This window comes from Harpia harpyja, chromosome 22 (genome assembly GCF_026419915.1).
Source record: "Harpia harpyja isolate bHarHar1 chromosome 22, bHarHar1 primary haplotype, whole genome shotgun sequence".
Taxonomy (NCBI): Eukaryota; Metazoa; Chordata; class Aves; order Accipitriformes; family Accipitridae; genus Harpia; species Harpia harpyja.
The window spans coordinates 14,006,514-14,030,824 of NC_068961.1; the positions used below are offsets into that span (position 1 = coordinate 14,006,514).

At 39.0% G+C, this 24,311-nt stretch overlaps 1 protein-coding gene across 16 annotated transcripts in view; it reads right to left on the reverse strand.

The window, feature by feature from the left end:
* The window catches only part of INPP4A (inositol polyphosphate-4-phosphatase type I A), a 130,409-nt gene that overhangs the window by 51,678 nt on the left and 54,420 nt on the right, over window positions 1–24,311 (reverse strand). For 9 of the 16 annotated variants that reach the window (XM_052773558.1, XM_052773557.1, XM_052773562.1 and 6 more), the window contains exons 3-5: window positions 4,035–4,097; window positions 1,334–1,552; window positions 450–494 (exon numbers count right to left, since the gene is read on the reverse strand). In XM_052773558.1, coding sequence (XP_052629518.1) covers window positions 450–494; window positions 1,334–1,439 — 151 coding nt within the window. In that variant the 5' untranslated portion in view covers window positions 1,440–1,552; window positions 4,035–4,097. Of the gene's footprint in view, window positions 1–449; window positions 495–1,333; window positions 1,553–4,034; window positions 4,098–24,311 lie in introns of those variants that run through there. The other 7 variants (XM_052773563.1, XM_052773560.1, XM_052773573.1 and 4 more) reach the window with 5 other exon arrangements.

Below are 24,311 nucleotides of genomic sequence, written 5' to 3' on the forward strand. Positions count from 1 at the left end.
CTTGACAGCAAAGACCACAGGAAAGAAGGTATGTGTAATAGTTGGTAACTCTTAGAAAATATTCTGTCCTAAAATGGTGTTTCCAGCAAATCTTCAGTTTGCTTGAAGACCTGAACTGCTGATATAGTGAGACTGAAGACAGTTTCACTGTATCTTCACATAAAGAAAATAAACATTTAAAAATAACATTCACATAATAAACATTTAAAATTTTACAGGACAGATGTTTTAATTACAGACTTTTAAAAACATCACAAAATCAAACTACTAGCTGCTTATCCAAAGATACTGTACAGGCAGCAAGAAAACTGTACCACATCTCTGTAAAAATCAAAGCAAAGTTTCAATTCTTACTATATGAAAGGCACTTCAAAATCAACAATTAAAAAACCGCACACAAACTCAGTAGCATGTATCATCAAAATTAGCATAAAAATCACTAAGCCTACCTAAACTAAACTCTAAAATCGGCTCATCTGGATCCTGAATGTTTCCTGTAAATCAGAAAAATTAACAAAAGATTAGCCAAACATTGGTCTCATGTGAATCCCTTCCTGAAGTTGCAGTCATACAGAGAAAGAAATTAACTTTATAGAAAAAAATTAGTATATTTAATTCAATAAGCCATGACTGGTATTTAAAATATTTATTAGCTAATCTTTGGTATCTAAAAATTATTTGAAAAACCTAAGATGATCTCATTTTATAAAACATATTAAAATATGTAAAACTATGCAAGGTTATATGGAATATGGGAATATAAAATGTGCAATCTCAGTAGAAAACAACAGGATTAAAGCCACTTAGTGTCTAAGCCACTATTAACTCCAAATTATTAAATTGGATACATCTCATCTGTGATCAGTAAATAGGGAGAAGTTTGAAAGTACCTGTCTCTCTCGCTAATCAAAGAAAGCCTCTGGGGGTTACAATCCTAATTTACTCACCATAAAAGATGAGGGAGATAATTCTCAGCTCCCGGAACTCTCTTGAAAATTTTATACAATGTCAAACAAGGAGGTTGCCAAGACTCTTCCTAGACCTTGACATTCTTTTGTTGTTTTCTCCCCTTGTTGCTTATTTTTGAATGATAAATAGAACTGCACAAAATCTAGTTTCTTTTTTTTCTTCCCTCTCCAATTTTAATGTTTTGTCTATTTTAAAAATGGTAAGTTTAAGATTTTTTAATTTTTTAGTATAATTCTTTTATCTCATTTCCTCCAGATAACTAGACACATGTAAATCTTCTAGCAATTAAAAGAAAAAAACAACGTTCGTACAAGGTAGATTCTGAAAGGACCAACAGAGCAATAGCTGACATGAAGGTACTTACCTGCCAGAGAAAGGCCTAGCATGTCAGAGGTGACATCAATGGTGGAGGCCCGTTGCACGGTGCGGGATTTTGCACCATGGCGGGGACTGTGTTCTCTTGCTGTCATTTTGTCATGAAGAACCCTTCTTTTCTTGCTGCTTGGCTTTACTGATGTTTGTCTTACAGAGTAGCAGAGTGCAGCAGGTTGTCTCCAATTGCTATTCCTCTAACATTACCACACTAAGCAAGAAAGAGAGCAAAAACATACACCAAAATTTTAAGCCACTGTCAGCTACTGTTCTTTTTAACAGCAGCAAACCTACTGCCATAAAATTGCCTCAGGTCATTCAAATAAAACGCTCAAGGTAGATCCAATGCACAGTAACTCAATTTGCATGAACTGTACATCTGTAGCATTTTACTGCAAATTGTTGAAGACTGTACCACATGCAAGAAAGGCTCTTCTGTCAGAGAATGGGGGTTGAGACTCGTTAACAGACCAGCTGCTCTTCTCCTTTGTCTAAGTTATTAAACCATCCTTAATGAAGTTTCCTGGTTTTCATAATCCCTGGGGAGCACAAGTAAATTCATCAGATGGGGCCTCTGTCTGCAGAGGTAGGACAAGGGATAAGGACAAAGGGACAACGGGGTCAGCAGAACGCAGAACAAAAGGGCAGGACATGTTGTTAGTGTCAGCACACTGTGTCATTCTAGGCTCTACTGCTATGAGAAAGGGATATTGAAAACTATAAATAAAACCTACTAGGCCAGAGTGAGGCTGAAATTCTGGGATGGTGATGGAAAGAAAAAGCAAAAGGGGATGCCTGCTGATGGGGCACATGGCAGCGTCTGTGCTTTTCTTTCCTTCACCTTACACTTTATCGGTCTACAGACATCCATGACAGTTCTTCCCCTCACGCTGCCTACAAAGTGAGATGTTACAGTAGGAAAGAAACATACAGTCTACAGAAAATTTGGTTCTGTTGTTAAATGTGGTGCTTTTGGTTTGGCTGATAAATTTGAATGTTCCTTCCGTCAGCCACATTAGCACTGCAGTAATGGAACTTCTGTATTCATTTCATGCTATTATGACAAACTCCATTCATTTAGGAAGTGAGATTAGGAGTAAGATCTGATAAACCTGAAAGGTAGTAATACAGTGACTAATACCTTCACAGCAGCCCCTCATTCATTCTACAAAACATTTGAACCATGCTGCATAATGGGAGCATATTTTTTTTCCTTTTAGGCTGACGGACCTAACAATGGGCAAGATGCATTCTAATTAAATAAAGCACCTAGCTTTTACTTGTGTTTTAAATAGGCATTTTAAAACTGTCTCAAGGCCTCCAAAGGAACATTCAACCTGCCTAACTTAAGTCTCTGAATTTAACTAGTCAGCATCTCCCTCTGGAGGATATCAAAAGAATCTCTCTCTCTCCACAGGGAACTCTTCTTAGCATCTTCTTAACTAGCACTGGTTCATGTGAGATCTAAAATTCACATCCAAGTTAAATATCTAAGACAACTGAATTGAACACAACCATGGCCACCTACCTAAGCTTAGGAATGAGATTTAAAAATGGGGAGCTCATTATAGGGAGGCAGGAATTTGGGCTGTGCCCACCAGATGGGGCACACTGTTGCCACTCAGAACTAATAATTTGCCTTGGTGATTCAACTCAGGTTTATACAATATAATGTCATAAACCAATTCCAAATAGGAAAAAAGGGAATTCTTGAGTGGAAGAAGCAGAAATTGAGAGCTCTGAACATCCCATTCCCAAAAGCTTGGAAACTCAGTGACAGCATACAAAAGAACACCCTGCTTATAAATATAATTTATGATAGCCAAAAATTAAAGCAGGCAGTTTTCCAATTCATATGGAATCACAGAATAGTTGAGGTTGGAAGGAATCTCTGGAGTTCATTTAATCCAATCCCCCTGCTCAAAAGCAGGGTCACCTACAGCAAGTTGCTCAGGACTGTGTCCAGTTGGTTTTGGACAAGAATGGACCTCTCTGGCCATAACCTCTCTGGCCAACCTAGTTAATCCAACGTTTGATCACTCACAGTGAAAAAGCTTTTTTTTTTTTCTTCCTTTTTGTTTTTTAATGTTTCAGTGGTTAAGTGTCTACTGAACCACCAGTCCTTCTCGACTAGCACTGAATGTCCTAAGATTTGGTCAAATAAAACTTCCATCAAAATTCTTTGCCAGTTTTGAAGTCTTTCCATTCTCCTATTTTTTCTTCCCTTCTTTCAGCAATAGGTTTTCCTTGGTTTGTTCTTTATGTAATGTGACGTTTAATGGTTTGTAAATCCATGAAACCTAACTGCCTAATGAAACAGAATACCTACAAAATGTGCTTGTAGAGATTTAGACAGGATGCCATAGCCCCTTCCCACAAATCCTACAAATACCTTTTTAGAGAATAACTAACATGTTCACATAGGTACAGGTCAGACAGCAGTTAGGTTAAAGAGTCCAGCTGTTTTTCAGCTAAAATCTCTGTACTTGCTGACATCCTTAAAAAGGGTCAATCCTTGAGAAGTTATAACAGGGTCAGGTCTTTTCTTTGTTTTGAAACTATTTCTACTTAAAATATTACTGAGCGTAATAATTTTCCAAGGCGCTCTAAGTTCTCAACTCTTCAATTAAATTGCAATATTAGTTTCTCACCTAATGATACATTTTTAATTTACTTACACTGATCATACTTACAGAGGGCTCTCTTCCTCATGTTATGATATGCCAAATCCGTCCACACATCAGTTAAGTCCACATCTAAAAAATTAACAAAATAATCAGCATGAATAATCAATCTTTTCATACAGCATAAATCACAACCAACGTGCAGGTACCATTCTGAGATTACCTGTAAATTTAACATCTAATTACTAGCTCTCACATTAAAGTTTACTGAAAATAGAAAAAGAGCATGATCCTCTGCTGGACCTCACCCAGCACTAGTCACAGGAATAGCCAGTCAGAGCAGGAGCACAAAAAAATAAGCTTATGCTGAAAAGGACTGACTTCAGGTCAGCATTTGGTGAGTGGATAGAATGGCTGTAAGAAACATATGTTAACATGTTTACTGAAAGGCTTGATGCTATTAAGAAAAAGGAATGTATATGATACGTTGAGTATGAGACAGCAGTTGTTACTACATTTGCTCTTCTATAGTTAAACTTTCAAAATTTTGCTGTTTGGAAGAGTTATAACCACCACTGTCAGGAGAAAAGATTCTGTGTCAAAACACAGAATTTCAAATGATCAGGATGTAGGACTATTTCTCCACTGGGTGAAATTACTATGCAAGATAGGCTTCTATGAACAGCTAGCAATAAGCATACAGGAAGAGTGAATTATTTTTAAATCTACTACAGGTTAACTGAAGGTTTGTATTTGTTAGTGGTACCATCTCATTCAAGTACATTCACATTAATGGGATATACCTTTTAAGACTGCCCATGTATGCCATACTACAATAAAAGAGATGGAAAAGTCCAGTCTGAGCTTTTTCACTTAATTGCCAGCCCTACCAATTACCCAAGACTGCTTAAGAACATAGGTATGAGCTCTTATCACTTATGGAAAGGGTTTTATCTCACGTAAACTGCATGGGAGGCAGGTATCTGATCTCAACTCACTGCCCAGGTTCTCTATATAACCAATGGTGAGACACAGGCACTTCCAGAGAATGAGTCACCATTTTCCAAGGTAGGTGGGATGAATCACCCCAGGAAGATACCTCTCTCTCTCTCTCTCTAATTATAGAAAGAATTTAGATGACTAGCTTAGGCCTGATGCTGCAGCTGGGCAAACTGGATCCTTCTCGCAGTTGTGCTAGCTCAGGCAGGGATGACTTCACTGTATTCACTGCATTGCCTGACACACCCAAATGACAGGTGCTCTGATCACTCTCTTGAATTACAACTGTTTCAATAATTACAACTTTATGACCATGTTTTTGATAAAAATCAATGGAGGTAGGATTCCTACCAAATTAAAAGTAGTATTAACACAGCAGATAGTTTCCTTAGATGGTATCAAAGGCTGGTCCCACTCCTGCAGCCAGCAATCCCAAAGGCTGGTGTAATTCATGTCCAGGCAAACCCCATCCTGAAGGTGGCATGATGCATCTACACATAGCCTTTGGCTTTGTCCTTACTAATACTGCAGACAGTGGATGTTGGCAATATGTGCAGCTTTGCACTTCATGAAGTTTTGCTGCAATGCCAGTTTTCAACTGCAACTTCAACAGAAGTATGAAAAGCTGTTGTTGACCCCCAGTACCAGTAATGGTCATTTCCACTGTGCAGAAGAGGCTTCTGAACAAGCCTCCCCTCTGTTATGTGAATATTTATTTGGTGCTCTGTTAGCACCAAAGCACATGACCAGAACAAAAGATCTTCATCAGATGCCACTTCTGGCCTGCTACCTTCAGTCCTGGCAGTTGGCTGTGGGAAGCAAATGCCACTCTGCTGAGCTGCATGGCCTCACATCCTGTGGGCTTGAAACTTTCGGACATTTGGTCTCACTCTTACTGCCTGCAAGATCTCAAGCAAAAATGATGATCACCTCAGCCCCAAAATAATCCCTTGGCGATTAGCTTGTACAATTACAAGCTAATATTCTCCTTATCTCCACAACTGTTTTGGCAAAGTGCTTTGGTCTGTTCCTTTCTTGCAAAAAAAAAAAAAAAAAAATCTCCTACCAAACTACCCCTTGAAACAAATGTGTCAGGTGAGATCAAACCTTTCACCCTAATAACTACTTTTTTGACACTCATTACACAACTGTAAGAAACAGGATTTTTCTAATTCACATATCAATAAGCAGGAGAAAGAGGCTACTCCATTTATAGACTAAATCAAAATCTACTTTGAGACTATACTTTTCTACAGCCATAGTGCTCTGGGCTTATGGCATTTGATCAGGTAAAGAGACATGTCAAAGCAGAAAATGCAACAGCAGTGGAAGACTAAATGTTACTGAAACATCTACATGAAGAGAATAATAGAGAAAGGGAGAATGTGACAGCTTCTTTAATGCTTTAAAAAAACTGGGATGCAATCCTACTAAAAGTTTACCATCACCTCCAAGAGGCAGTGGAAAAGTAGTTGTGAGGTACTTAGAACAATCCATTTTGAAACATCAAGAGGGGTCCTTCAGCCAACTGCATTCTTCAGATAACATCTTAGTAAAAAGTCTCTCTGGTTGAAAATGTTTTAGCAATACACAAAAAAGTAGAAATTAATACCGCCTAAAACAGTAAGTATTTTGGATCTGCCACATGGCCAGGTTTCCAACTAACATCCTATTAACTGTATCATTATGGACAAAATAAGGGAAAGGATGAAATGCTAGACTGTGCTAAGTTATGACTATGTTGCCTTCCATGTAAGAGCACCATCGTTAGTATAACTAGCATACAGGGTTGGGGGTTTTTTTAAATTTATTTATTTTTTAGTTCCAACCATGAAAAACCTTGGTAGTGAAACAAGATTTGCTCAAGATTTGGCTCCAGGATTTGGCTCCAGACTAATCTTCCAGCAATTCCAGCATCCCATCTCCAACAGCTATTTCAAACAACATGCAAGGAACTTTACTAAGCATGCTTCAGGGTCTGAGGTGAAGGTCTGGATGAACCCTATCACTCCTGGCTGCAGAGGCAGCCCAAGAGCAGAGCATCAGCTCAAAGGACAGCAGCTCCCAGCAAAAGCCTGCTAAGACCATCACTGATTAAGAGCTATTTTTTTTACAGTCTCACAAGCACTTCGCTCTTCTGTCTCATTTAATGAGAGACCGAATGTCCTGAATCTCACACAGATCACAACAGGAAAAGTCAGAGCCATGAGCTTGACACCTTGAGTCAGATTCTTCCTTCCGGCCAAACTCATGGGGGCGGCAACACAGACTATGTCTACTGCAAATCCACAGGTTGACAACAGGGTTTCACTCCACTCGCTCCATGATCGAGGACATCCCCCTTACCATGCCCCTTGGGAAGGCAAAAGAAAGCAAGTGCTGCCAGCATCCAATATGGACTTTTGCCTCCCACCGAAATTACTTTCCCACCAAAAATGTACTCGGCAGGTTCTAGTCTGCCAGCTCCACAAAGAAGTCGTATTTCCCCCCTCTCAGTCTACTCCTTAAGTCTACGTTTCCCTCTCAAGCTGGTTCAATGTCCCCCTCTCCCACTGACCAGAATCTTGATTACCAAGGACAAAAAAATAAGTTTGCCCTGAAGAGTCTTCTTGTCACTCTCTGAAGGCCCCCTGAGGATTCTGAGCAAGTGGGTGACCTCAGCAAGAACAGGGAAAAATCTTTCAGAAGAAAATGAAATAAACTACTGCAAGATACAACGAATGTATTTGTGTAGCGTGGAAATCCCCAAATGCAACCTTTCCGTGATATTTAGATAAAAGGCCATTTCAGCAGCAGAAAGTAGCTTGTTTTCTCTTTGCTTTCCTGTCCACCCTCTCCCACTTACTTACAGACAAATCTGTAAATTACAAACTGTCTCGATCCTTCCTCGCTATGCACTTCAGCAAACTCAATTAATCTAAAAACCTAATTTTATCCCTTTAATATATTTGAGTACTTTTAATAGAAAACTGCAGTTTAGGCCCCTTTAGTTCTTTGTGCAAATTAAGACCATTTCTCTATATTCACAACTGAAATACAATTAGCATTCTTGTTAATGAGATATTGGTTTAATTTCACTTGTCATCACAATACTTCTATTTCTTCAGTACTCCTATGAGCACAAAAATACGCACACCCACAGGTGGAGGCAAACATTTGTAACGCACAGGTTTGCTAGCTAAAAAGGAAAAAGCACAGCTCTGTTTCACTTTGCAGAACAGCTTTTATCAAGTTGAGCACAGCACAGTGCCATGGAAAATGATGAGTCTTGCTACAGAGCAGTTTGAAGTCCAACCCTCTCAGCCTTCCCTGTTGTTTACAAATGGTTTTTACCCTAAATTAATATTTACCCTCTTCACAAGAAACATGCTGGGTACATTTTGGTGAAGTTTCCTGTGCATGGGATGACTTCTCATGAACAGGGTTGTCACACTACCTATACAGACAAGGAAAAGCCCATGAGAACAGGGGACATATTTTCTGTTGAGGAGTTTGGACTGGAAACACATTTCTGAATTTGATGGTCCTTTGGACACCCTCCTAAAGCCTGCCTCTTTTAAAGCAGTCTGTCATCATAACCATGATGCTCACAATGCAGAAACAGCATTACTCTAACTGGAAAAAAAGAGCTTAACCCCCTCTCTGAGCTCCTCCTGCTGCAGGAAAGGGTGGGGTAGGGGAACAAAGGCAGAAAAAACCCCAAACCCAACCAGCAGTTTATGACCTGAAATGGAAATGAACCAGACATACCTTAACATTTGCTAAAGAATTCATATTGGTATTGATTACAGACGGATGGCAGTAAAATATCTTCCAACATACAGGCAATGAGAAGGGGCACCACAGAAGACACAGATGGATAAAAGCACTGAAACTAGATCTGTAATCAGAAGTTTTGGTCAAGCTTGGATTACAACGAGAAGTCTAGGGAACTATCTGATCTATCTGCCTATAATACTCATCCACTTCACAGACTAAGATAGCACTAATTAAAATTAGTGTACGCTGGTCAAAGCAACCCAGGAATCACAGACTACTGTTAGCACTGTCCTCTATGTGTTTGATGGGATCTCACATTCTGCTCTCAAACCATTGAGCCTCACTTGCACAATGGGACTGCACTCCAGGTTCACAGGCTAAACATCTGTTCACTTTCCTGACACTACATTTTCCCACATGGAAAGAATGCTCCGTCAGGTGACAGGCACACCAAAAAAATCTCCCAAGCACTCTTCATTTTTACATGACATTGCTCTGACTTGCTGTGATTCCTCTGCTTACTGTTTAAAATGTTTATATAAATTAAAAATGCATAGCAGCATCTGAGGACAAATCAGAAATGCATGAATTCTTTCTCTAACATATGTGTTTTCAGTAAGACATAACTAATTGACTCAGGAAATGAAACAGTGTCAAGTATTTAGAAAACTTAAAATAAATGTTAGTGTGGGAGTAATATTCCACAAAGGTTATTACCAGGATTTAGGCAGCATAGCAAAACTGGAGTCTTATGCTACTAATATAAATCTGCTGATGCATATTTCTCCATCAGCATTTGTTTTGTACTCTGAACTGTGTTTTATGAGTGTATTTCTGATCCATATATCTTTTTTTCTTACACAGTTCATGCCTAGACTATGCCTAATGGCCACGATACTGGATGTCCTTTCAAATTAAGTAATACTTTTTTGATTCCAGATAGCTGATTCCTTTGTGCTGCTTTCATTTCTTCTTCCTGGAAAATAAAATGATTTGTTTGTTTACCCTGATCTTTCTAAATCAATGGGAGAGAGGGTTGCTGTGGGCCAAGATGCTGACTGCAAGGCTGTTTCCTGGATTCCTTTCTGGAGTCATGTAAACAAATGGTGGGATGCTGGCAGTTTGGAAGCATAAGAATCCAACTCCACACAGGCCAATAACAGTCTACACTTCCCACCACTGCTCCCATTTCAACGCCTCAGTGGGACAGCTGTCCCAGTGAAAGGAATCCTTTTTCATGCCAATCCTACCCTGTGGGTTAACAGTAAGATCACCCTGTAAGATATAAGAGGGGACAGGGGTGCTACTTCAGTGTCTTGCCAGTTTCTGAGAACATTTTCCTTGACAATCTACTTAGCATACAGACCCCACTTTGTGGCCCTGTCAAAGACTTCAAACACATCCAGAAAACCCTGTCCAGATTCCTAGGATCTGGGCCAAAGACCCCCAACATGTGGTTTGCTTTCTTGCCCAAGTTGTGAGGAGAAACAATGGAGTTTACACAGGGTTCTCCACCAGCCAGAAAAAGGCAGATGTGGCTGAGATGACAGCCAAAAGAGAGTACAGCTGGTAGGTTTGAGGAAGGATGGATTGCTGAGCTGTTTCTCAAGAAGTGGTAGGACTCAGGACTAAATGGAGCAAAAGATAATGCTTATCACCTGTCAGCTACTAGCTATGCCTCAAGACAGACACTGAAAGAAGAAATAAACCTATTTCTGAGTGGGCCTTGAGCAAAGTGCAGCCTTTATATACTCAAAAATGTTTATACATTCAAAAATTATTCAGGAGCACAAGCACTGGGAAGGAGCAAGAGGAGACTCAGGGATGACTAAAGGGATGGTGTTATCCTGTGTTTGCATTGCCCAATGCAGCAGGCGAACTGTGGGTCGGTGGATGCACATGTGCTATCTCAGTTCCTCCCTGCGCCCCACACCTTCCTCCCACATGCACACACATACATACACACATCCTCCCTGCCCTTCACAACGTGGTTACGGCAGCTGTATTCTGATCAAGGTCAATGAGAAGGGGAAGTGGGAAATGAAGTGACAGGGTCTGAAATACAGTAATTTGTCCAAGCTTTGCTGCTATAGGCAAGGAACTGCTGCAGACACCTCTGTTTCAGAAAAGGAGGCCACAATTTCATTTCCCAACAAAGCCAGAAAACATTAAAAAGTAATTTTTCAGAGGTCTCGGAATGTCACCATCTGCCTGTTGCAGGTCACAAGGAAGGACACTACTGACGCTCTTCAGTAAAAACAGGTTATGACGGTAACTTCAGAGAAACCAACATTTCTACACTTAAATATCAGCCACAATAGTATCATTTTAGTGACTGTGCTGATGAGAGTTATTAGCAGTAGACAATACATCTAGAATGTAAGAAAGAAAAAAGAAATAGGAAGATGGAAGCAAGGCCCAGTGAAATAGCTCATAGAAAGCTATAATTGTACCGGGAACATAATTAACTCTCCTGACCAACATACTTGCTTATGTGTTTTTAACATGGAATAAACTGTACCTGGATTTTAAGGGAAGGTACATTTCACCAAACTTGCAAAAAGCAAAGTCCACATCAAGTATAAACTGAACTGTTGCTAATACGACCTGACAATACCATTTAAGAAACGGATTCTTAACTTGTAGCAGAGCTACTGAAACACAACTGTGTGGGAAGATTACATGTACTGACAGACATGGGTCATTTTAAAACATACTGGAAAAATATCTGGAATATATTGAAACGTGCCGTATTTGCTGAATTTAAAAGGCCTAAATCAGTAGCACAAAACTGCAATAAATAAAGTATGTGACCTACAAAAAAAAATAGGTCGTAAGTGGCTTGCATGTCTTTGAAGTGACCTCATTAGAGGAAATCAGACCAAATTTCACTGAAATATTTCTAAGAACTTGATTACAAATCATTCTCCGATGTAAGATCAGCAGCTTTCTATTAGAATATCATATTTCAACAGTTGTCCCCTACTTGTGAAAATTCCCCTGAGGTTTCCCATATTTGACTATCAGCCTTACTGAAATGCTATATTCTTTGTTGAGGCGTGATTGAACAAAGGAACTATTATAGAAAATAAATGTCTTGTAGTGGATATTATGATGCTAGCTCTAAGACAGAAAAAACAAAGATAAGATAGTTTAGAAAGAGTAACTAAAGGTATTTCTACTACTCTGATTGGTTTAATGTGTAAAATGAGCAAACGTGAACACCCATGGACAAATAAAAATGTTGCAGGTACTTACTTAGAAGGTTCATGTCTCCTCACTCCAACATATTACACATTAAAGTGGTCTGTTCGGACAAAGAAGGTAGCAAATACTTGTGTAGACATAGTATGTGTTGTGCAACACTTTATTCTGCTATAACAACATTCTTTTCTTTCACTCTCATCTACTAACAGAACAAACGTAATAAACATTTCAGTCCAAAATTCAGAATAAAATTAAGACTCCTATAGGGTATGGCCATGGATTTCTGGAGTCCAGGGCTTTTAAAAACAACTTTCAAGTAATTGTAACTACAATCTACTGGTTTGTTTTCAGCAACTAGTACTGATCAATCTTTAGAACTGATGTAGTTTAGTGGGCTTCAAAATTTTATTTAAAAAAATAACCACTACAGCAGGGATGGTAGCAACGATCACAAAAAGATATAAATACTATGCAAGGACAAAGGGCATATATTAGTGCTGAGTTCCTTGCAGCACTCAGTGCTCAAAAATATGAGCTTAAATGTCAGAGTTTTGTCAATTCTCCAAGCACTAACATGCCTTGTAAAACTGGTGTGTTACTACAGGCCAAGTTTATCTGAATCTCACTTTTTTTTAAAAGCAAATTTCACATGGATACAGAAAAGCCTGAAAATGTGAAGGATGCATCCCAAATTACTTAAAGTCCATGACTAACTCACTCTCACGACTGATATATCTGACTCTCAATTTTTGCATGCTGAAGGCAAGCAACAGTGACGCCGGCTTCTCCTGCTAACTCCTGGTGCCTCCCACCACACCTTATCAGAAATTCATAAGCATGCTGCCTACCTCAGTAGTCAAACCTCCAAGGCAAGGCAGCAGAGATGATGTTTCTGCCCACAGCTTGCTCTTCTGGCCCAGATGAGAACAGGTACCTGCATTTCAGCCACACAACTTTATAGCCCACCATCTCATCAAAGCCACTTTCAACAGGTTAAACTAAGATACTGAACTGCATCTCAGTGTGGGCACACATTCCTACAACTGCTGTCTCTGCTAGAGAGGCAGTACTTTCTGGCAAAAGCACGGGACCAAAAGCTGAATATAAAGACTGGGTCAGAGCAAAAGGTTAATCAAGCTTACAGTCCTCTCTGATAGCGGCCAGCACTAAAGACTGAGGAAAAACAGTATAGTGAGCAGTACTGGTATTTTGTGAGGCATCTCCAGATTCAGCTGACAAGCACCCTAGGAACTTTCTGAGCTGGGCATCACACCCAGGCCTATTTAATGGTTGGTGGCAACATGACAGCTAATGTGTTACCAGAGTTCATCCTTGGACCTTGCAGCACTGTTAGCCTGTAACACTATATTGCCATCACTAGTGACTGGCCATAAGCCTTGTAGGGGGGCTTGCAAACCCTGAGGACTTAGGCCTTTCAGGTTTCCTTTGTTTGAACTTTTCTTGACCTGCCTGCAACTTTTGTTTTAGCCTGCAATTAAACTTGGCTTAGTTGTAACAACAATTTTTCCAACTGCCCAGATGTCTGTGGCTAATTTGTTTTTACTTTTATCTTTGCATGGTACCATCATAATTTTACAACTCTAACACAACAATATAGTGTAGAAAAATACAGGCCTGGTAAGATAGCAGAGGCCTTGAGAAGTGGAGACACAGGATGTAGAGGAATACAAGCATGGGATAAAAAGAGATAGGGTACAGAATAGACACTTTGAGATACTCTGGCTATGGACAGCTCACCCATGGTCACTTAAAGAACTGCAGACGTGAGGCTGAACAAAACTGGTTTTAGGGTAATAAACAGAATAAAGAAATAGTATCTAACATATATGTAAGGTACCACATATATTAAATTTGGATGTAACGTGGAGCTGCAGACCAATGAAGAAGGAGCCAAGTTTAAAAGCTTGTTAGCAAACATAAAAATGACCCCAAGTGGATCCCAGAGTGAAGAAGAAGAAACTATCAACATGAACATCATATTCCTCCCGTCAGCATCTGAAGTCCTTTAGATGCTGACAACTGCTGAAACACCTCCACATCCTCACCACCAGAATGAAACCGCCAATGAGACCCAGAGGAGCAGGGGAAGGGCGAGCATTACAGCAGGATGAAGAGGTAGACAGTTTGTGTGTTCAATGATTTTAACTGTATTGTTATTTATTGAGACTTTCCCCTGTACAGAAGCATTCTTTCTTTTCCTGTAATTATTAGATCTGAACAAGTAATGATTCCTGGATTAGCCTGTAAAGTCTTTAATTATAATAACAACAACTTCTTGCCTTTAGATATAATGTGTGTTTCACCCTCACACATAAAAAAGATCTTGAGTGTAACAGCATAGATGTGGAATTTAGTGCCATTCTTCACTGTTTACTTGTACCAGCAGATCCTGTTGTCATCCACTGTTTCAGGAGAGAAATTTTTCAACAGTTGGGAGCACTAATTTTACTCTTTCCAGCTTTTTAAGGTCATGCAGATCTCATCTCTACAGCTTCATTTAGAGAGTTTTTATAGACTAAAGATGCAAGAATGAGAACTAGATGTAACATTGTCAGGACAGTTTGTGATCATTGGGATAACATCTATGCTCCAAGCACAATCTATTTGCTTCCACTGAAAACATAAAATTATCATCTGCCCACAGTGATATCACTGTGAATCACAGACCTCAGTGCAATGCATCTTTGTCAAATAATTATTTTAAAATAGAAAATGTCATAAACCTAAACTTTTTAACTGTTTGAAGTGAACCAAGCTAGAACTATGACAAAACGAAATGGGACATTATGAAATTCTTATATCAATAGTTTTCAATCTTTTCTGATTTGAAAACTCCCTGAAAATTTTCCAGTGGTAGAATCCTTTGGTACAAGCTAATTTAAAGCTACTGACTGTAGGCTTGCTTTCCTCAGTCACTTCCCACCAACTTATTTGCATAGTTCATGGACAATTTAAAACCACAGACTTAAACACTGTAAGAACCAAACAGCTATGATTGTTAAGACTAATTTTTTTTTAATTTTAGATTGTTTCCATCTGCTCAGAACTACACAAATTATTCACCTAACATTCTAAATTTTTCCATGTTTGGTCTCAATTTAGAAGTAAATTTGTATTCAGAAACAGCGAGCTAAAGCCTTTCTGGGCATTTTCCAGTTCTGAAAAGGGAAAGTCTAATAATAACTTCTTCATCTAATTAAGAAAAAAAAAAAAAAGAAAGTAATCTTTTTCAACAAAGAAAATAAAAACAAACTGTAACTGAAACCCTACAAGGCAAATAGTTCTTAATGAGGTATCCACTTACAAAAAACCCAAGCAATTTGCTAACGCAAATAAAAGTGAGTTAAAGAAAAATCAGTTTGGCATTACCTATGGGGAATGAAGCCAGGGAACACTGGTTGAAATGCAGGAGGCTAGCACTCAACCCAAGCCCTATGGATCTTTTAATACTGAAGCAACAACAGTGTTAAATCCCTATGAAAATTCAGGCTACTAAAGGATGATGCAGAAACAGTGATATTAGTGTGCATTCAACAAGCACTTTGTTAACTCTTCCATTCTGAACAGCTCTGTGGCTAAGTATCCGAGGGATGGCTCTGTGGTAATATGACCCAGATTTTAAGAACTCCATGCACAACAAGCTACCAAATCGCATCCTTATCTTGGCTATGAAATTATCCAAGTGCTAGACAACCTCAGTTATGCAGCCTTGGTTCACAATAAAGACTGTGAAAGCCACAAAAACACTGTTCTCTACACTTCTGCTGGTTTTATATGACCTAAGCCCCACAAGTAGTTTAGCTGATTTAAATGATTGGTACTGTAAACTCCAATCTTATAAATGGATGAGTGTTTTCAGAGATCCAGAGGGGGGTGAGAAGGTATAGAAGTTTGACTGCACAGTCAGGTAGAAGATGCAAAAGTTAACACATTTATTAACATTTCCATTTCTAAAACATGACCGCTACACAGAGAGGGTTTTGCTTGCAGTTAAACTGTCATAAAAGCAGTTGTCATGAAACTGCATCTCTATCTGCCTTTTACAACTGTAGGTAAAATTACATTGCCTGGGAGTGGACAACGGTGGCATCCAAATAGCTAGTGTTAAAACATATTCTGTTTTCCTCCCCAGTGACACCCCCACGTCACTCCTGTGTAAGTTAGAATAGTTTGCAAACACTTATCCAAATGGATTTTCCTAATGTGATCTGTCATATAAAAGGACTCTTTAATCTGCCAAGACTACAAATCAGACTGCAGGAGTCAATACTGAAAAAGATACTAGAAATTTCTCCTCAGTTCTGGGAAAGCTGTGACCATGTGGTAATTGCTGCATCTGTTTTTCAGGCACCTTTACAACCACAATCTTTTCAGCTCTCATGTTCATACTTTCCTTTTTGATCACTAATATGGAAACTGACCTCAGGACAGAAGATATCTTACTCCTTTTGTGCTATACTATTTCAAAGCCAAAACATTAAGTTACGATATGCCAGTGCTGTCTCTGTAGTGATGGATGCAGCTGGACATAGAAGAGATCTTTGCTATTCTGCGAGGCTCCTATTTAGCACGCTGATTCTGTCTAGTCTAATTAAAGATGTTTTGTAACTGATGCCAAATACTTATTACTTATTAGTACTTACTGGTGCCCCTGGGGAAGGGGAAAAAGGACAGTTCTTAAACAAGATCGAGAAGAGCAGCTCCAGATGACTGGAGCTGCGCTGGGAAATTACAAGCTGCTTTTACTTTAAGACTTGAAAGAAAAATAATGAGAAATTTCTTGTCTGTGCTTGCCTCTTCCCTTCACTGTATAGCAAGATATCCAAGTTCTCAATTACAGACAATCTCTAGTACCAACAAGTGCATTTCTCCATAAAGCTGAATAAATATCAACAAACATATATGGTAAAATACAGTCACTTGAGACCACACATACCCAATGCTCTGGGCATCCGTTTTGTCCATGGGGATCCATAACCACTGCTCCCCAAGTCACTTTTGCTCCCAGCTGTGCCTTCTTGAAAAATCAGTCCTCAAGAACTTTTTCTTTCCATTTTTCCTCCTTCTGCATCAAATACTATCTGAAAGCATTGTTGTCCCAACTTTCTTCTCAAAGAAATAAAAGACTGTGTGGCAGGGTTTTTTGACTTTATTACTTAACCCATCAAAGCAAACGGGTTAACACATATAACCCATTGTTTGTCTGAGGATAAAATGCACCAACAGGCACCATACAAAACAAAGCTGATTTGTCATACTTATGAATCCAAAATAGAAAAGGCTTTTCTTCGTGTTATAGTATATGGATTTCAAAGCCGATTCATAGACAAGTATCAGGGAAATAAACCAGAAAACATTAAAGTTTGTAATGCAGAAATGAAATGCTAACTTTCAAGCTATTACTAAAGTGCTACATACGTATGAAATGTTTACAAAAGACATTCTTTCAGAATTTCTCTTCAACAGCCATTTAAGTATACTGTTAAAGAACTCACCCTTGAACTAGCAAAGAACTCATCTGTTTGAGAGTGCATCAGTTAACCTAGAATATTTTGTATTATCTCCTACCTTATTGTTCAAGAGATTAAAAATCCCCCAAAACTCTAATTTCTTTTTTTACTTAGTTTCTATTTATATAGTCTATGAACTATAAGGCAATAACAAACAAAAGCAGCAATAACATTTTTTTTCATTAACAATGAAAACACGAGAATCGCTTATATTGATAAATAACCGCAATTCTATGCCAAACTTAAACTTTTGTAGACTGGCATGTGAAAATACTCAGAGCTCTTCTGCTAAAATGTTCAAAGAACATCACAAAAAAATTCCAGAGAACCAAACTAAACTATTTTAATATACAAATACACGTAATTAGAAAGCAAGAAACTCCTCTCCCAGTAACAGCGGATAGGAGGATTACATTAAAAATTGGCTTCTGCTGAAGAGTATGGTATTAAGCCAAGCAGAATGGAGTCTGATTGTTTATCATCTTTTCTCTATTCCCATTACCAACAAATTATTACCATGATATTCCAATCACTAATTTGACACACTTTCAACTTGGTTTTTTACCAGTCTTCTGTCCTAACGCTGTTACCTTATTTCTGTATGGAAGGTGTTAATTTTTTTCCTTTCCTAAAGGTTATTCATTTTCTTCACAGTAATAACATAAAGTTCCTGTATTAACCCGGGCTCATGCATTAAAAGAAACAGAATACACGGAATCCCAGTTACTTAAGGAACAGAGGTATTGAAAATATTTCAGGAGTGTTTTCCTTTAGTTTCTGTGGCAGTTTAGCTAGAAAAAGTTTCCTCTCTCTCTAGACTGAAGACAAGATCTTTACCCCACACCTTAAAGCACAGTCATGACCTTTAAAAAAGGAAAATCAACAAAATGTAGCTCACGGTGGCTGCTTTCCCTTCCACCACCCATAAAAATCACAGTTGGTGCCTGGGTTCAAACAGGTTTAGCTTCTAAAGTCAGGCCTTGTTCATCTAGCACTAACAGTCTTCACTGAAGACTAAGGTACCTGTCTGTATTAACAGGCATGTTTATTAAATGGAGCCTGGCTCCCTTATGGGATGGAATGAACAAAGATGAGAGTGCCAGCTGAATAACAACAACAACAACAACAAAAAAAACCCCAAAACCAAACCCAACATCTCAAGGTGGAGATCTCCAAGTTTATGGAATGAAGCTCCCAACCAAAGTGGTGGAAACCTCACTATCCAAGATGTTTCCAGGACACTATACCAAGCTTGTAGGTTTACACAGCTGGAGTTTCCTCCACACAACCATTTTTCTCTACACCTCCATTTTGAACGTTTGAGAATATTTGGCAGCTGCCTGGGACAGCTCCAAAAAATCACCTTATCACAAATCACAGCAGATTGCCTAAAGGAAGGTCGCCAACATGAACATGCACAACCACTGTGAAAATGCCTCCTTTCAGAAACACCAGATCAATGTTCAAATATCCCACTAAAAATAGCTCGGTGTTAACAGCTTAGCAGCACTTTTTAATTCTTTTTCTTTGTTTGCTCATGTTAATGTGGGCAAAAAGTCAACAATAAAGCACAATTTCAGACAGCCTATTTTTTAAATGCTTTCAAGGAGCGTAAGTTCTCACAAGGGCCTGAGCCACCATACAGCTTTTAGATTATCTCATCTTTGTGTCCTAGGCATTTCTGGGGTTAAAGTCTAGCAGGAGCTGCACTAAGATTTTTTTTAATATGGAAATTACAGAACAATCTTGAACATAAATATTCCCAAATGGATGTATTTTTGTTTCAAAGCAAAATTAGCATAAACGCATTTGAAGAATAAATTAATATTCTCTCTGTCGTGCTTGCCTACAAGCCCCCAAAATACCTTGGCACACTTTATTTTTAGTTTTTATAGCATATAATCTATCCAAACAGAAAACATACTATTAAAAGTATTATGACAGAAAGATCCAAATAAGTTCGAATAACCTTCTCTCTTGTACTGCATACGGTTCAGCAGAGATACAGTTCACATAGACTCTATTTAAATGTACAAAAATATTTCATTTTTTATTAGTGTTTAAGAATCTGTGTGAACAAACCATGAGGACAGTGTTTACCTTGACTAAACGCCATGCTATGAAAAGGTTAAGCAAGGTGTATACTCTTTGGATGGGATTCACTTCACTGAACCATACTGAAGTTAAGCAAAATAGGCAACTAGTTAGAACTGAGAGGGATAGGAACCTTCAAAAGGTAATTCTTTCTGACTTTTAAACAGCTATCTTAAGAGACTATGAAATAGGATTAAATTTGCATCCCAACATGTCAAGTTTAATAATAATCTACAACAGTTCTTGGGAAGACCAGGGAAGTATTCCAAACCTCACACTACTCTTGTTTGTCTCTTCATCTGGGTTTATTTCATCCATCCCCCCCAAAAAAAGAATTGTGATGGGAAGGAAAAGTTTGCTAGAAATTCCTCTATTTCTTTTTCTTCCTCAGTAGGAGTGCAAGATGACTTTTTCCTGAAACTTAGAGGCAGAAGTCCCTCAGACCTGATCATCTTTTCGCCTCCAGAAACCTCTTCAAATGATATCCTTCCAGTTTTTCTGGGCATCCTTATAAGTGACAGCCATACAGGCCTGAGATGCTCCAAGTGTTTTCTCTCAGGAAGAGGCTTAAACAGATTTTCAAATTAAAACCCCAGTTTACTAGCCAGAAAAACATGACTTGGTGCTAAATAAAACCGAGAATATAGAAAAAAGGGCAAACCTAAACTAGGACAGATTCTAAATCTAAGGGAGTTGACCATGACTTTAATAAACAATAAACATGAAAAAGCACTCACACATTTTCATGCCTATCTTCTCAGTCCTCCCTCCTTGCCATCCATCCTCTCAAACTGTCATTCAAAGCACTGTGTTTCCAACAGAACACCCCCCTTCCAAACTATTGACAATTCAGTCCATAAACAGTTTTTTTTCTTTACTGTGGCAATTTTCCAAGTAAGGACTGTGAGATCATCACACAATTGTTTTTACCACAGAACAATAACGACTTAGTACCACTATGTAATGATTAGTTAGGAAGCAGAAAAAAAAAAAGAGAAGCCATACTATTCTCTCCTGATATTCTTCTAGGTGCTTAAAAACCTCAGAAACACAGGCTATGCACAAATAACTAGAGAACTAAATATAGCGTTGCCAGAAGTACATTAAAAAGATTTCTTGCTGTGGCATTTTCCTCCTGTTATTTTACGGATAATTCTGCTAAAGAATGACCTGATCAATGTCTTAATAGCTCATAAAGCCACTTAGAGCAACTCAGGATTTGCAACAGAGCAGAAAGCACATTACTCACATTTGCTCAAAGAATTCAGCTCCTTTTCGAACCTGGTGTTGGGACAAACCAGCGTCTAGGCAAAAGGCTGTTCTTCACCAACATACAGTTACAAGTTTAAGCATTTGTCAAACTAAGGAGGTATCTGGGGCAAGGGCTGTCACTGACTGTAAGTACTGCACCCGTCACTTGTCACTACAGGCACATCAGGGATCTTCAACCACAATTTTCACTTCATAGCAAGCTTTACTCTCACTGGTCATGAGTTTGCTACCCAGCAGTCTGCTTCTAAACGTATCTTTGTCACAGGCTAAACTTAATGTGCCTTTGTCCAGCCCTACAAATTCACTTGATGCCCGATTTATCACATACAGCTTTCCCTGTGCAGTGCAGGGAAACTGCAGGGCAATACAGTAGACAGCAAGTATCACACTGTATAGGAGTGATTCAAAAGCACAAGCTGCCAAACAGCCTAAAGCCCAAAGAATCCAAGCAATCATTGCCCTTCATAAATCTTTAAGCACTTCCTTAAATGTACATCAAGCATTCTCCTACTGACTACTGTCATGTATTATGGGATTATCACTATGCATTTCTATCTTGGTTAAATATTTTTTCCATGTGCTACGTACACACACAAACTCCAATCACTAAGAAGTGCAACATATTCAGTTCATGTCACCTCTAAATCATATGTCTGGACATTTCTGTTTCCATATCATAATCTTCCTATGATACCACACTGTTACACATAGACTTTGATTAGTCCTCTGATGGACTATAGACATCCTGCTTGTTAGCTATCACCAAGCTGGTATCAGCCACTTTCCAAAGGTCCCCATGACTCCAGCAGCATAGCTGGAGCAATTACATTTCCCATTTTGCTAGTCTTCCTGACATACCCAACACAGCTGTTTCAGACTCCTCTTGAAACATCATTCCTTTGACCATCCCTGAAGGTCTTCTCTGTATCTGTTACATACTGAGCTGAAGTTTCTTGGATATTGCAAGAAATGTTGCACACTTACTCCAGATCAGGTCCCAGCCCAGACACACCCAGCTGAGTTGCCCTCCCTCAACTGGAAATACGTCTCCTGACACTTTCCTGGATCCCATCCATCGCTTTCATGATGGTGTCAAATTGACAGACTAGAGACAAACTTGAACCCACTTACCCTCACATAGGCATTTCTCCTTCAAAGTCTTCCATCGCTGAACTCCCTGTTCATAGGAAAAGTTGTTGCATTACTTCCCAAGCTGAGGCTGTAGCACCATCCAATTTCAGGCATTCAGCACAGATGCCAGTCAGGTGCCTAGGCTCTGTTAACAGCCAAGAGATAAAGGCAGGAGTTGGGTGCCTAATTAAAAATCTGCCTCTTTCCACTGATTATATAAGAGCTTAGACTGCTAATTTTGACACCAAGGTTAAACTCAGTAAGTGAATTCCTGCCAGTGTGTGTGGTCTGACACTTTGCTGTGTTGAATTCCATCCCTTCAGTATTACCTAATTGTACAATTACTTGTATAGTCATTCCATCTAAAACTGTGTGCTGGAAATTAATGTCCTCCTCCCATCAGCAAGTTTCAACAGCCTGCTTTCAATACAACATGACAACAAAATCAACTCAACAACAACAACAACAAAAGCCTCAAGAAAACTAAACAAGTCAACTCCCAAAGAATAATTAATCTCATACATCTACCTCCTGTTGTCTCCCCTCGTGCCAGTTCTTTGCATGAGTTCACGGTTCTTACACTAACCTAATCTTGTCTGCCTTGAACAGTAATTTTGATGCAGCACCATGTTAAATGGTTCAGTAGAATCCAGAGAGACTAGATCTAGCACATTTTTTCTTTTTCTAGATAACCTACTTTCTTATTAAAAAAAGATACTAGGTCAGTCTGACATGACCTATCTTAGCAAAACAGATCGTGTTTCATCCTCCTTCCACTCAGCTCCAGTGTCTTTAATTATTCATTCCTTCAAAAATTTTTGAGGTTATTAAGGTCAAATTAACAAGCCTGAAGTTACCTAGATCACATTTTCCATTTCCTTAGAGATACATATATAACATTCAATAGTATCAAGTAATAAAAATCCTCTAAAAAATCTTAGTAATGGATCTGTATCTTAATTACACATAAAAAAAAGGTGCCTTTAAGAAATTCCCTATTTGGAAGTTCCCAATACAGCAACTTAAAAAGTCGCTCTGGCAGCCAGAAAGTCTGATTGCTTTTAAAATATGAGAGATGCAAAAACTGGATGCCTCTTCTGAGATTACAAATTATGAGTAAAATACCCAAGACTTCCTGAAAGCTCCTGAGACCCCAAGATCACAAGATATACAGCAGGATATAGCTAGGGCCCTTGTTTAACTTGATATGGGAAATCCCAGTGCGGATCTGAGATGCTTCTCAGATCTCTGTTACACGAGCCTCTTTAAGAGCTGGACAGTACCTTAGATTTCTACCATTCAGTACAATTTCTTATATTCACAAACTGTTGAATATGTTCACATAGACTTTCCAGTTTGTTGGGTCACTCAAGCATGCTACATCTGGAAAAGTTTTTGTGCTGAGGCATGATTTTCTTGACAAAATTTAAAGACTTTTTAAAAGGATAAATACGTTATCCAGTTCAAGAAAACTGCCTGATAGGATGTAGGAACCTTTTTTCTTTTTTTCCTTTTGTCCTGGTTTCAGCTGGGATAGAGTTAACTGTCTTCCTAGTAGCTGGTACAGTGCTATGTTTTGAGTTCACTATGCGAAGAATGTTGATAACACACTGATGTTTTCAGTTGTTGCTCAGTAGTGTTTAGACTAATGTCAAGGATTTTTCAGCTTCTCATGCCCAGCCAGTGAGAAAGCTGGAGGGGCACAAGAAGTTGGCACAGGACACAGCCAGGGCACCTGACCCAAACTGGCCAACGGTGTATTCCATACCATGGGACGTCCCATCTAGTATAGGAACTGGGGAGTGGGGGGCGGGGAATCGCTGCTCGGGGACTGGCTGGGTGTCGGTCGGCGGGTGGTGAGCAATTGCACTGCGCATCATTTGTACATTCCAATCCTTTCATTATTTCTGTTGTCATTTTATTAGTGTTATCATTATCATTATTAGTTTCTTCTTTTTCTGTTCTATTAAACCGTTCTTATCTCAACCCACGGGTTTTGCTTCTTTTCCCGATTTTCTCCCCCATCCCACTGGGTGGGGGGGAGTGAGTGAGCGGCTGCGTGGTGTTTAGTTGCTGGCTGGGGTTAAACCACGACACCTTTTCTTGTTGTTCTAGCACTTTCGTATCTCTATCAGCTTGCCATACACATGAAAAAGATTTGCAAAAAATACCTTAAAAGTACACAAAACATTCGCTTAGTCTGCAATTTTAAGCTCTTTTTTTGACCCAAATTGGCATTTTCTATGCCTTGAGCTGAAAGCAATCATCTTGTTAAGAAGGTGATATTTGTGTACATTGCCTCCTTCAGACAAATTGGGCCTGAATTTTAAGACACCTCCTTATTGATTCATTC